The following is a 14,164-nucleotide window of genomic DNA, read 5'->3' as shown; positions in this document are numbered from 1 at the left end:
AAAAGAGTGTTTCAGAGAATCTCGCCCTCCTAGTAATCCCCCCCATTCAACTCCAAAACTGACCATCTCACATAAACCAGCGATGCCTTCACCTCAATAGAGAAACTCGTAAGCCAGCCTGTCCCTGATCCTACCTATCCCCACCTCAGCACGCTGACGAGGAGCACATCCCCGCGCACCCAGGGCAAGCACCTCAGCCTACAGCCCACAGCATGCAGAGCAGAGAGCCGGTGAGCTGCTTCTGGGAGCTGCGTGAGCACAACACTCCATGCAGGGCAGAAACGCACCAAGAAATTTCTGTTTCAAGCCCTGACTGGCATCTCAACCTGCACCAATTCAACCCAAGACCACAGCATAACTACAGGATTCAGTGAGATGGGAGAAATAAGGATCTAGAGAATCAAATTGGGGGAAAAAAACCGCCACAAATTATTATGCTACAGACTGCAAATGCAGGTCCCTCAGAGGGCACGACTGCAGGTCAGAGTCTGTAAAGTAAGAAACGGGCTAACACTAGTCTGTAGACTGGGGATGTCTGTTTTCCTGGTCTCATAACAAAAGGTAAGAGAGTATTCAACGAGACAAGGTTAGACACTCAGAAGTGCTAGAAGACGTACATTTTCACAAACAAAAATGGAATGGTAGAAATTCTTTGCAAGAGGGTAAGGCCACAAGCATATGACTGGCACAGGAACTGGATAATCCTATGGATCTCAAACATCTAGAGCTGCTAAGGCATTTTTTGAGGAAATATTTAAACTTCCACAATTGAAGATTTTAACAGTAGCAAACACAGTAAGATCCACGTAAGGGTCATACTTACACATTCCCGTGTATTAAAATTTTATCAAACCCTCATGTGAGACAGAATACTGAGCACACATATAATTTACTATGGTGCTTAACTTTTATACTTTCTTGCAAGTTTCTAAACTCATATGAGCAAGAAAAAGGAATTTTGAACTGTACCTTAGAAACTTATCTGCTTTTTAGAAGAACTTACTAGGAGCAGAGCAGGCAATCAGGCTTCACCATGATTCTGCACTTTAAATGGGAAGTAAAACAGCAAAACGCATCCTCTAGATAACACTTTCACCCCTATTTGCGTAACTACTGTGAAAAGCCAAAGAACATTTCGAGCTTCAGAGCAGATTTTGCCTACGTTTAGTTGTGTAAGCAACCAGCTTCCATAGGTTGTATGCAACTCCAAAAGTAGAACTTGAGACCGCTCACAAAACAGGAGAAAGTTTGAAGTCACACATGCAACAGCACAAAACGCACTTGTAGCTTCTTTGACAGTGATATTAGAGTACGTGCTTCAACCAACTCAATGCAAATCTGGCTAGAGTCAGAAATCTGTATTTCAACATGAATTATGATCAGAAAGAAATTTCAAATTTGTTAGATAGTTTCACCATGGTATGCTACACAGGTGCATTAGGTTTTGAAGGAGTGGAGATACCTACTTTAAACAACCAAGTGATTGATATGTACCTTCACCAGGCTGCTCTGACTTTTACTTTCTTGCAGGATTGGAGTCAAAGCAATTTGAGTAAGAAATCAAGAGTTTTCTACTTAACCCTTTGGCTAAGCAATCCAGGGTTGACCCATTTGGCTTCTGTTTTTCCTCCAAGTCTTCTGTAGTCACAGGCCAACAAAACCTAAAGCCTGAAAGATTCTGCAGAGAGAAAAGCTTTAAGTTTTCAAAATATTAGCTTGAAATTAAAAGATTAAGTTTTTGTAATGAAGTAACCAGATATTTCAAACAACTTTCCTTCAAGTTTAAAATAATGTGCTCTGTGAATGAATGTTTAAACAGAAGGTGAGCCGCAGGATGGAAAAGATGTCTTCGTTTCTGTGTGATTTTTCTGAAGATGACTGCGACAACAGTGCCAGCTCACAACCAGGAACATTTGCCCAAGAGTCTTTTCAAGATAATGCCTCCCACGCGTCAAAGAACAGAAGGAACATCTGGATAACAGAAGGTGGAAACAAGCTGCTATCACATGTACAAGGCCTGGCTCTAAAATGGCTCTCATAAGCCACCAGATAAAATTACGGTCAATGTTATCCTACTGCAGGACAGCAGTGCTACCGTACGCACTGCTAACACGTAGCACGCATACTTCTCCACCCCCATCTTCAAAAATACAGAGGCACTGAACAAGGTACCCATGACATCAGTGGGAGTTAAGTCTGTATTCTTCAACAAGCTTTGGATCTAACTGTATAAAGAATAATTAAAAACAATTTCATGAAACTAATGAAAAGAGTTAAAATATCTGTTCATTTTAATTTTATTTTCAAAGAGCTTCAGTCACAAAAATGATTTACAAGTCTATTTACAATTCTATTGTACAATTATTTATGTATGCCTCTTGACAACAGGGTACCATTCTAGAGCAGCAATACATATTTTAAATACAAAGATGTAGTATCATTTCAGATTTAAAAATAAAAAGGAAGCTGAGCTTCTAGAGAGTGCTGTAATGACGAGCCTTTTAATCTGTGTTAGGCTTGAGGAATTCATGACAAACTGAGTAGTTTCTGGTTCACATAATTATCAAACGAGCTGCAGTTTGTTGAAAATAGCTTTAAAAACCTGAAGCTTTACTGTATAAAATCAACATATTCAAGACTCTAAAAATTGTCAAAAACCCACAGCTTTCCCTTAGACATACAAAAGCCTAAGTTTACAATTCAGAATTTCATGGGAGAAATCCTACAGAACTTTAGCTCTCTCATTTTGTGATGACCAACATAAGCATTAAAAATTTGCAGCATAAAAAGGACTCCACATCTGCTTAGTATTATACTGTATACACATATACAGTACAGGATTATTTACCCAATTTGGGATGACTGTTCAGCACAACCTTCATGAAGAAAGAAAAAAATAAATAGAATTAAAAATCCAACAACTTTTTAAAAGTGCAACAGTAAGAATTTCCAATTTAAAGTTAGGACGAATATGGACAGTCAGTTCTGTGGGTGTTTTAGCCGCTTCTACTCAAGCATTATTCGCAGCATTTTCTTTACAGTAGATTTAGTTCTATAGTACATGAAACTAGAGTTACTGCTAATTGAATCTGAAGGGAAGAGGAAAAAAAACCAAACTTTAAAAATAACCCTGAGGGATATACAATTTCATGATCTTGCAATTTATTTCTCAAAAGTAACATTTATTATTTAGCAATTGCTTTTCTGGGTAGACCAGTCCTTTAAGTATGTGCATAAATAATATTTAAAAATCAGTAATATTTACAAATCCTAATATATCAAAGTAAAATACGTACAGATTGAAGTCTGCATACACAAATAATTTAATAATAAATAACTCCTCAATCTTTACAGTAGATTTAGTTCTATAGTACATGAAACTAGAGTTACTGCTAATTGAATCTGAAGGGAAGAGGAAAAAAAACCAAACTTTAAAAATAACCCTGAGGGATATACAATTTCATGATCTTGCAATTTATTTCTAAAAAGTAACATTTATTATTTAGCAATTGCTTTTCTGGGTAGACCAGTCCTTTAAGTATGTGCATAAATAATATTTAAAAATCAGTAATATTTACAAATCCTAATATATCAAAGTAAAATACATACAGATTGAAGTCTGCATACACAAATAATTTAATAATAAATCAAACTCCTCAATATAAGGCCAAAATATACAGCAGGAAGAAAACGTCTACCAAGTATCTAGTGGAGATCACTAAATTGGTCTGTTCACCTGAATTTAGACTTCCAAGATGAACATTAGAAGAGATTCTTTTCATTACAAACTGAATTTCATCTTGCTTCAAAGCAAAAACTGAATACGCTAGTGCAGATCTAGTTTGCTGCATTTCTGAAAACCAGAAAAACTAAACTGCTCAAAATGAGAAAAATTATAGGTGGCCAAACTCAGCTCTTGGGCAGGAAGGCATAAATCCCAATAATTGCAGAAGATGCAAAAGCTTATTTTGTGGCTGAACTTGCAACAAGAAGGATTCTCAGAAAAGCTGATTTATTATTCTTGACTAAGCATCAGGAGCAAATAGGTCAGAGCTCAAGCATGCAACCTCAAGAACATTTGCTAACTCTGAACGCATACCTTGAGGAAACCAGCTCCCGTTTGCAAAATATTCAAGTTTAAATAGGCTCATGACCCATTAGTCACTCAGTCAAGTGGAGACACTGGGCAATATCAGTTTTAGTAAGAGTTCCCTAAAATATTCTCCAAAGACAAGCCCACCTTAATAAGCTGTTTCCTCCTCACTTTCTAGGTAAGTCTAATAAACTAGAATAATATTGAAAGACTAGCTTCAGAAACCAAACAAGCCGAGAGAAATTATCAGTTTAGAGAAAGTATTAAGCAAAAGCATATAAAAGACACATAGATTTTCTTTCACTTCTGATGGAACAACCAAGCTAAAATGGTCAATGAAACGGAAAGCAAAAGCTTATGCATTTAAGGATAAGTCACAGCTCCCAGGTCCAATATGCATAGCTTCACAACATTTTTCAGCTAAAATATTATTTTTCTTTAAATTTGAATACTACTTACGCAGCTAAGAATTATTCTTCATCAATTATTCCATGCTACAAAGATTTTGTAAAATCAACATTGACAGAAATTAGCCAACTGACTCAAGTTCATGATTAATAAATTTATCCAAGTCCACAGTTGCAGACCCCTTAAAAGCTACTGATGTTGTTCGATGTTTGTGACCCTAAGAAGCCAGGATAATAAGACTTTTTCATTGCTCTGTTGAATGAATGTTAAGAAAACCACTTCCCCCTTCCTCCTGCTCCACCCCTCAAAAACAAACAACAAAAAAATCAGGAAAAGAGTTGACAGCTGGACTAGAGGATAGTACACTATGTGCATACTACTTATGAGGAGCAAGTGCTAATAACGTAAACCCCCAAGTTCTAGGAAAAAGTCTTCCAAACCATTTAGCACCACTTTTAAATTCCCTATTGGCACAGTATGTTCAACACTGCAGAAACCATAACATGAGCAGTGGGGGACACTGTCCATACTGCCTTACAGAACAGCACAAGGGAATTAGGCCCAATCTGAAAAATTCCCCTTATTAAAACAATGCTGGAATGGAATCGTCTCCACAGGAATTAAAAAAAAAACCAAAACCCAAAAAACAACAAAACCTCAAATTCCATCATCAGAATACACACAATTCAAACGGATTCCAGCCGGCCAGGGAGTTTGGGGCCCTCCTTCCACGACTACTCTAAAGGACCCGACTTCCTTCTCTAAAGGATCTCTACAGAATCGTGACTTCTCCAGATCCCCTCCGAAAGCTTGGAGATGTCTGAACCAGTCAGTTGCATCTGGTCAAAACAGACTGATCAAGAGTCGATATTTTTATCATCTTCCCAAAGATACCAAATAAGACTTTTCTGAAAGTTCAGCAAGTTGAAAATAGTTTGGAGATAAGTAATTTGTGGTTTAAAAAAAAAAAAGTTTGCTTTTTGCTTTGCACATGAAGACGATGCCTGCCTCTACATCTTTGCAGATCTATTTTTCTAGTGGTCTTGTGTTTTGACACCGCCTAATGGCAAAATGATGTATCGCTACCCCAAGTGCTTAAGCAGCATTATTGGTGATGCAAGCTTTTCTTTTTTTTTCTGTTTTTTCTTTTTTTAAATAAAATCCACATAAGCCTTATAGTTCTGCAGCAAGACAGTTTTTAGCTCATCTATTTTCTCTTAATTTTGTTTCATACAGCTACATATAGTGCTTAAGACACCGGCAGACTCTTTGAAATGCATATGTCCTTAACATGCACAAATCCCAAGCATGGGCATGTGAAAATATTCCTCCCTCACACCCCCATTTCCCTTGCAGCAGTAACTCTGGCCTTACTACTTCAAGGTATATAGGAAAATTGTCTTAAGATTTACAAATAAAACATGGTCCACAAAGGGATAATCCAACCCTTCTGCTAGAAAAAGCAACGTCTGTGGAGAAATGCATAGCTAAATGTAATAAAACATAAGACAGAAGAAAGTGTTAAGATTCTCCAGCCTTCCTTCTCCAAAAGCTTTAGAGTGTAGCCAAATGCCTCCTCCTCTGGAGGCCACCTGAGCCCTTCCTTCGGGTTAGCTAGAAAAGAAGCTAAGAACCCTCTTGAAAGCAATGTGCTTTCTTATAAAGGACAGAGCATATTGCTGCTATAGCATTCCCAATTCCTGCTGTGGCAGACTAAAGAATTAAAACTTAAGATCCAAACTTTACACCTGGAAACACTCCCTCCTTACTAGTAGGGACAAACTTAGAGGTACACACACCAAAACTTTAGAACCGTTTTGAGGCACAAAGCTTTTTAACAGTGAATATAAAAAAAAAAAAAAAAGCATGACAAGGTTATTATGTGCCTCTAGTACTACCATGAAATCATTACATCATAGGGTTTATGTGAACACGTGCCCAGGTAAGCAGGTTAGAACAACGATTAAGATACTCCAGGCAAATAAAGTGAACCTGTTTTAACTGCCCTGCAGTTTAAACCTTCAAATACATCTCATTTAGGAATAATGAAATTTGGAAGAAGGTGGAAGGAAACACAATCATTTTTGTTCTGCCTAAGGTAACCTACATTTTTAAAATTCATAGCCATAAGATGTCTGGCTCTGAACTTTGTATTCAGAGAGATAAAACAGTTGGAGATATCTGCATTGGAATTTGACATTTAGTATACTGCAATTTCAAATAAAGCCTTAAAATTACATTCTTCTGAATACTACTAAAAACACATGCCACCAAGATCCACCGTTACGTTACAGTGATGATTTGATATGAACCATTTTCTTGGGATGGTATTTTCGCTTCTGTTGTTGTTCTGGGTTTTGGTGGCCATTCTGGATCAACCAGCAGTTCCTGAGCTAGATGCATATACTTGGCTTTTGGTGTCTTCTCTCTACAACCAAACAGGGAAGAAAGGAAACAGACTCCACGGCGATCCACAGCCTCCTGCAGAAGTGAACAGATTTGAAAATTGGATTACCATAACAAAAAAATTAATACAACTAACAATACAGTAAGTCGCTAGAAAAAAAACTATTGTTTTAGTTTCTAATTGACTATTTCATTGTCACATTGGACCTAGAAAGTGTAGTACAGAAACTCTTCTGTTGTGTCATCTCTTCTATACTATGGTAGCAATGACATTTAAAAAACATTAAGAAAAACCAAGTATTCTGCAATGCCGTAACATCTAAGGTCACATTAAGAAAACTCAAGTATTCTGCATTATCGTAACATCTAAGGTCACCAACAGCCTTTATGCATATTTCATAATAGTTTCAATAAACGCAGGTATAACAGGCACCATTAAATGATGTTACTGTTGAAGAATAAAAGCCTGGTCTAGAAAAAGCAGTCAAATTCCCAGACTCTCAAAACTCTTTTTAAGCAATGAATTGTTTAACTGAAGGCAGGCAGCCAGCCAAAAGTGGCAGAATTTAACTTGCTGTTACTGTGAAACCTAAATCCTGCAGGTATTAATAGTTACTAGAACAGACACAAATTATTGAACTTAAGTCTTCCTTCCTATTTTTCCTCTCCCAGTCCTAAATGCATGTAACAGCTAGCTGGAGAAGAGAAACATCATTCCTCATTCTCAAGACTGGATCCCTTTCATGTCTCAGAGAGCACCTGTAGTCTGCAGGGCTAACATTTTAATGGATATATATTCTATGGTTTTCTTCATGCTCTGAATTTCTGTCAACTGGTGAACTAAACCAAACGTGAGCCTTAAGCACAACTTCCGTTCTTCAGTGAACACAAAGCAATTTTTTCTTGAATAGCCTCAAAAGGACAAATGTAAATCTGAAGTGAATACATTTAATAAAATTTAGTGCTGAGAAATAAACCATTGTAATTTTAACAGGAACAAACATACAACCAGCTAAAAGTAATAAGCCAACAGGCTTAAAAAAGAAAAAGCTTTTTTTTTTTTTCTTTAAACAGGAATTACATAGATTTCTTTCATGTGTTAATGACAGAGGGGCAGACCAGACCAAAATTTATGGTCACCTGAAAGGCAGAAGCAAAATCCTTCAGTCTCCAACCATCTGATGAAAGGCAGAAGCAAAATCCTTCAGTCTCCTAAACCATCTGAAGTAGTAAAACCGTACTTTCATTTCCCATTTTGTTTCATTTCATTTTATGTGCTATAAATTACTGCTCTCACAAGACAATGTTCTAAAACCCTAAACCAAATTAATTTAATAAAGAACTGTATTAGACCCAGCATCAGCAGTTCTGCTTCCAAGCAAATCAAGACGTTCTCCAGTCCTAGCATGCTAACTTGTGACAATGCAAGTAAAATTTGCTAATGTGCAAACTGAAGACAAAGTGAGAAAAGTCTTAAAAGCAATCCTCTGGGTTTGCTTCGCAGTTCTTGTATACAGAGCTAAATTCTTTAAGTGTCAACAAGGAGAAAAATGTAAAACCAGAAGCCTTTCCTTTTAACATTCAAGTGGCAGAAATCTAATTTAAACAGTCTTAAGCTTAAGATAAGGCAACAGACACTTATAGTTCATAAAAAAGACAAAACTGAATTAATCTGCATGCACTCAAATGATGACAGCAAAATACTAGTCTCCAACCTGAGGCGGCTGGGGTATGGTGAGGCGATATTCTCCTTGTTTGTCTCGATTGAACACAACCTTCCAAAGGATCATATCAAGGAGGACATTCTGTGAGACATTGCAGTGAGCAGGAAGAATTAAAGAAACTAATGATCATTTGTTGTTAGCGTGCACATTACAAATAAAACCTGAAATAGTGTGTTAGGCATAACTAATTCAGTGCCAGGCAAAATGGAGAGTTTACATTACTTGTCAGTACTTAAGTGATAAACATTTTCACTCTTAAGTGCTCACATGAGATTTAAGAATATGAACATGTACTTTAAAACAATAGAAACAATGACCAAAACTGCATCCATCGATACAGGTAAAAATCATAAATACACATTCTTAATGTGTTTCAATACTCTAAAAAACCTGTAAAGCACCGCAGACATGAGTGCTTTAAGCAGTTTCCCCTCAAACCGTCTTTAACATTATAGTGTACTTCATGCTGTAGCTACACTTTGTTCGTAGTTTGTTTTAAACCAGTGACATTCCCAGGAAAGCTTCAGTGGGGTGGCAAAGCTGAGCCACCAGCAGGAATTCCGAAGGAATTCCGTAGGAGCCGTTCCAGATTTTGGAAAGCAGGCTGAAGTTGAACAGTATGTTCAGTACATCTGGTTATTCTCATACGGCTGTGTGGGCGGACTCGAGAGCCTTGAACAAATCCGGCAACACAGGTGTGAACTTGTGTCTTCCATGGCCTTGAGCCTACCACTCTGATCTTTGGACAGGTTCCATTTCTAACATCTGACTAACCTCTGACACTGAGAAAGGGGAGCCAATTACCAGACTTTTATAATGGATTTTATAATGCTTATGATTTTATAATACACCAGAATTTTATAGTGCTTTTATAAAGCATTTGCCAACAAATCTTCAGCTTGTTAGATGTTAATTTTTGAAGCCAGTCTGGTTTAAGTATGTCTATACCCGGCATCGGGGTAAGGAGGAACATCTGCTAGGATCTGCCTTTGTTGTGCAGTATTTTCTATCATCTGGTAGAAAGACTATGCGTGCTTTGTGAACCTAGTCTGGCACCCACATGGAAGGAGCAAAAGCTTTACACAGCATTTCAGAAAACATGTTTGGGACAACCACAGTCAGAAATCATTCTTGTTGTAGAAGCAATTAAGAAACTACATATGATCATAGTGTGACACAAAAGTGTCAAACTGGCAAGCGTGACAAAAGAGGATAGATCTAATCCCTCGTGTATCTCATCATTATGAGACACTTAAAGAGGCAATTACGGAGGGATTAGTCTCAGCGGAACAAACTATAGGTGATATACCTACAGAGTACCTTGTTAAAAGAAATAAGGAGGTGCCACCAGAAGCTTTTCCTAGATACTCAGCATATGACCTGTGGTACCCAGTAATTCTGTAGTGAAAAGTGTAGCGAGCAGAAAATCCAGGCAGGCACACAGGGACAGAAGGGCAACGAGCTATACTGGAAGTGAAGGAATGAAATAGCCTGCGATTTCTACACAACACATTGGACCCAATGAGTTGGCACCACATGAAAAAGCTTCAGGGAGCCTAGAGTAATACTGCCGGAGTTGGACAAATACAGTTCAAAAGGTGGGACAAAGGCAGGTTGAAGTTATGGAAGGTGAAGCGTGTATCATAAAACAAGGTTTGGGATTTGAGGATCACTAGACAATGCTTCTGTTGGACACCTGCTGTACAGTGAGACAACTTATCTCTCTGTCTAAACAAAGCATTCAACTAAGTGAAAGTGGAAGAAATAGGTTTTAAGTCAAAGCAGAACATCCCAAACGATTAATGTCAAGAAAATTAAATTCTATAGTTACTTCTATTCCGCTACTAAAGTATGGGCAACAAGATAAATAGAAAAGTCTGGTTAAAAGGAATGTGACAAATCATCAGTTTTGGTAATGACAGTTAAGTGACTAAAGTGTTGAAAGATGCTAACTCACACCTGCACAGGAAGAAGAGTGGGTGGGGTTTGAAATACTGGGTGAAAGCAAACGCTCTACAGCAATTATATTGCTTAGGTTACGCTTACTAGAAACTCAGAAGTTTACAAACTGATGTGGCAACCAACAAGGCCCAGGAGTGGAACCTTATGAACGTTTAAACCAGAGAACCACTTGTCCTTGAGAGACACGTGCTGATACGTGGACTGACACACTGTACTAGAGCGTTTAGTGTCTACTAGAGTGTGCTAGAGCCCTTATGCTTCCAGAACAGAAACATCACCAGGTTGTGTAAAAGTTAGAAAGATCATCTGCAGAACAAAGTAATTTTTCAGCAGAAGCTAAGTTTAATTTATTTCTCTCAGTAAAGTATATCACTGGACTGAAAATTGTAACCGGCACCTATTTACACTCCATGTATCAACACAAAGCTCAATTCCAAGGAACAATCTTAGTGCTTCAAAAAAAGCTGATTTCCCAGAGATGGTAATAAAAACATCAAAACTGGCTAGAAAAAATAAACAGGAAAAAATATTTCTTTCTAGGAGGGTTGTTTTAAACTTATCAGAAGACAAAAGAGTCACGATTCTGCAGCTTCAAAATAACTATTTTGTTTCAGTAGCAAAGACAGCAATATACATAAAATAAAATGAAACTATTAAGAGTTTAGTAGTACAAAAAATGAAAGAATTAAAGGGAAAAATGGAAAACTCCATCACAAGCAGGGTTAGAGTAAATACAGGACAATGTAAGAAAGGCACAGGATCTTTAGGAGAGGATAAACTTATTAACAACAAGGAAAAGGCCAAAAAATTTAATATCTACTGCCGTGTTTTGGAAAAGTCAAGTTATCACCTATCATGTGAAAACACTGAAAAACATGTTCCAATAGGGAGCAACATAATCGCATATATTGCAAATTCTATTTGGAACAACATTTTGAACGCAAAGCCTTGATAATTTTGATTCAAGTAGCCAAAAAACTTGGTTGATTTTATTTCTACTAAGTTGCAAAAAAAAGGGAAAAAACTAGTCAACTGGAAAGAATATTAATGCTGTAGTAATCTTCAAAGGCCAAAATGGTATGATCCAAGCAAACATTACGCTGGTTACCTTGATAGCAATCCCTCACATAGTAATGGAAATACTGACTAGAAGCTGCAGAAAATGTTGTACAGTAAAAACATATAATTGTAGTGTGCAAGCGCTAGATAATGTTGAGAGGCTTTTTCTTCTTGCAGAAAAAAATAGTGACTAATGGCTGCAACCAAAACCCAAATGTATTCAGGTTGGAAATAAGGCATCAATTTAACAGGGAGAAGAACTAACCACAGGAATAAATGACTGGCTTTGAATCCAGACTCCTCCTGGAAGATGTATCGGTCAAACTCCAATTCTTGGAAAAAACATAGGGGTACCTGGATGAAAGGTAGGGCGTGTTTCTGCCCACATTAACTCTGGAATTACAGCAGAAGAGGTCAATATCCAGAGTGACTTGACTTTTTTCCAGCTCAGGGCTGGAAAAAGCTGATCTACATGAACATCTCTACTTCTGGACTTGGATCAGATTAGATGAACAAGTTATACAGACCTGCATTATTCTGAACAATAAACTATGTGTGTGATCAAACTGAATGAAGATGGGCTCCCCCTAAGGATTTTATATAGTTCTTTACTATGTTATGTTATTCTGAACTGAATTAACACAGCAAATAAATATGGAGAGTATTGTCCTGTGAAATAGTTGAAATAATTTATGTCTTTCAACTTTTCCCCCTCTTTTTTTTTATTAATAAAAAAGGTTTTAAAATTATGCTTTTAACACAGAAAACCTTGACACCTTAAATCTAGACTACAAGGACATTTTTAGGAATACAAACTTAACAAGAAAACAGTGGCCACTTAATGGGCATGCTGTGAAGAGAGACCTTCTAAACAAAAGACAAACAAGTACCCTGAAAAAAACCCACTTAGACAAGCATTTTTTCCATTTGAATTTCTTACCTCCGTCAGCACAGATGCAATTGCATTGAGAATAACAATGATGAGAATTCTTAGGCGCCACTCATATGGCACACACACGAGCTGTGAGAAAAAGTTGCCAGAGGTTAGCAACACACATATGAAGTAAACACACATTCAAAACAGGCTCAGAGTTATAAATTCTCTCTTCTCCCCTAGAGGTGCGAAGTTAAAGCTCTAAAGGGGTCAACCTTGCCCAAAAGGCAGCCAACCAGTTATCCCAGGAAGTACAGACGCCTGTATATCTGCTGAATCTTACCTCAAGAAATGTGTCAATAGATTCAACAGGATGCAACATGATGAAGAGTATGAAGACATAAAGAACTATCACAGATATAACAAACAGAACTGTAAAAGAAGAAAAAATATTTTCATTGGACCATCTCACAGTTTTAGACAGTTTTTCCATGTATCATGGGTTCATCACTCCCTGGAAATAACCTCTTTTCTCCCTCTAAACCCCTTCCAGGTGGATTTTGGCAATGCAAGTTGTGCTGATAGCCATAAAGAGACAGAAGGCCAGACTCAAATTACCACTGGCTCACTTGTGGAGCTGGAACGTATATACACATATACTTCTACAAACAAAGGAACTATTAACACAAATTTCTCCATACAGTTTAATACTTCCCTATTTCTATCTCTGATTATCAGAGGATAATTGTACTATGTTCCCCTAGCAACACTATTACTGCTGAAGTGGCACAACAGAACTGTAAGCAAGCCACGGATGAGTAAGCGCAGAGTCACTTCGAGTTTCACTTGTAACTGTATATAGTAAGAAAGGACTTACAATTTTTGTAGCACGGTTGTCTAAAGGGCTTTCCTTTAGAAAAGACAATTGCCACTATGAGGTACTGAAAGCTGGATATAAAAAACAAAGTTGTGTTTTCATAATTTTTAATGTAATGTTCATCATGAAGAGTCTCATTCCCATGGTGTGCATAGCTGGTGTTTGTGGCATCCGATATATTACATGCACTACAACACAAAAAAAACCCAAAACATTTAACACTGAGTTAAGGAGAAGATGCAAACAAGGCCTACTTATTAACAAAAGTAATGACAGAACAAATTGCTATAGTAGTTAAAAAAAAGCTTATCCTTGAAAACCTATTACAGGTAGTAAGAAAGGACTCAAAACTGTGTCAGGGACCTAGCAATTTTTGTGAATTCTGAGCTTCGAGTTCTTTTATGCTTCCAGCTTATAAGTTCACTACATGAACTGTTTAGAAGCTATCACTGTAAATACACTTTGAAGACAGGTAAGAAAATACTGCAATCTAAAAAAAAGATGAAAACACCTCTCCATTTTCAGAAATACGAATTTGATTTACTGGAGCTCTAACAGGAAAACAAAACTTTATAATATAGAATCATAGAATAGTTTGGGTTGGAAGGGACCTCTAAAGGTCATCTAGTCCACCCCCCCTGCCATGGGCAGGGACATCTTCAGCTAAATCAGGTTGCTCAGAGCCCCGTCCAACCTGACCTGGAATGTTTCCAGGGATGGGGCATCCACCACCTCTCTGGGCAACCTGTTCCAGTGCCTCA

The 14,164-nt window shown here is 37.5% G+C and overlaps 1 protein-coding gene across 1 annotated transcript in view; it reads right to left on the bottom strand.

The window, feature by feature from the left end:
* Positions 1 to 5,656: 5,656 nt before the first annotated feature.
* ATP13A3 (ATPase 13A3) overlaps positions 5,657 to 14,164 on the bottom strand; it is a 63,076-nt gene continuing 54,568 nt past the window's right edge. The window contains exons 29-33 of the mRNA XM_009282342.2: positions 13,404 to 13,591; positions 12,870 to 12,958; positions 12,593 to 12,673; positions 8,623 to 8,712; positions 5,657 to 6,982 (exon numbers count right to left, since the gene is read on the bottom strand). Of these exons, the coding sequence (XP_009280617.1) occupies positions 6,785 to 6,982; positions 8,623 to 8,712; positions 12,593 to 12,673; positions 12,870 to 12,958; positions 13,404 to 13,591 (646 nt within the window). The 3' untranslated portion in view covers positions 5,657 to 6,784. The remainder of the gene's footprint in view (positions 6,983 to 8,622; positions 8,713 to 12,592; positions 12,674 to 12,869; positions 12,959 to 13,403; positions 13,592 to 14,164) is intronic.

Source organism: Aptenodytes forsteri, unplaced genomic scaffold, assembly GCF_000699145.1.
Source record: "Aptenodytes forsteri isolate BGI_AS27 unplaced genomic scaffold, ASM69914v1 Scaffold404, whole genome shotgun sequence".
Taxonomy (NCBI): domain Eukaryota; kingdom Metazoa; phylum Chordata; class Aves; order Sphenisciformes; family Spheniscidae; genus Aptenodytes; species Aptenodytes forsteri.
Note: the sequence above shows the minus strand (reverse complement) of the source record. Positions and strands in the feature narration are given on the sequence as shown.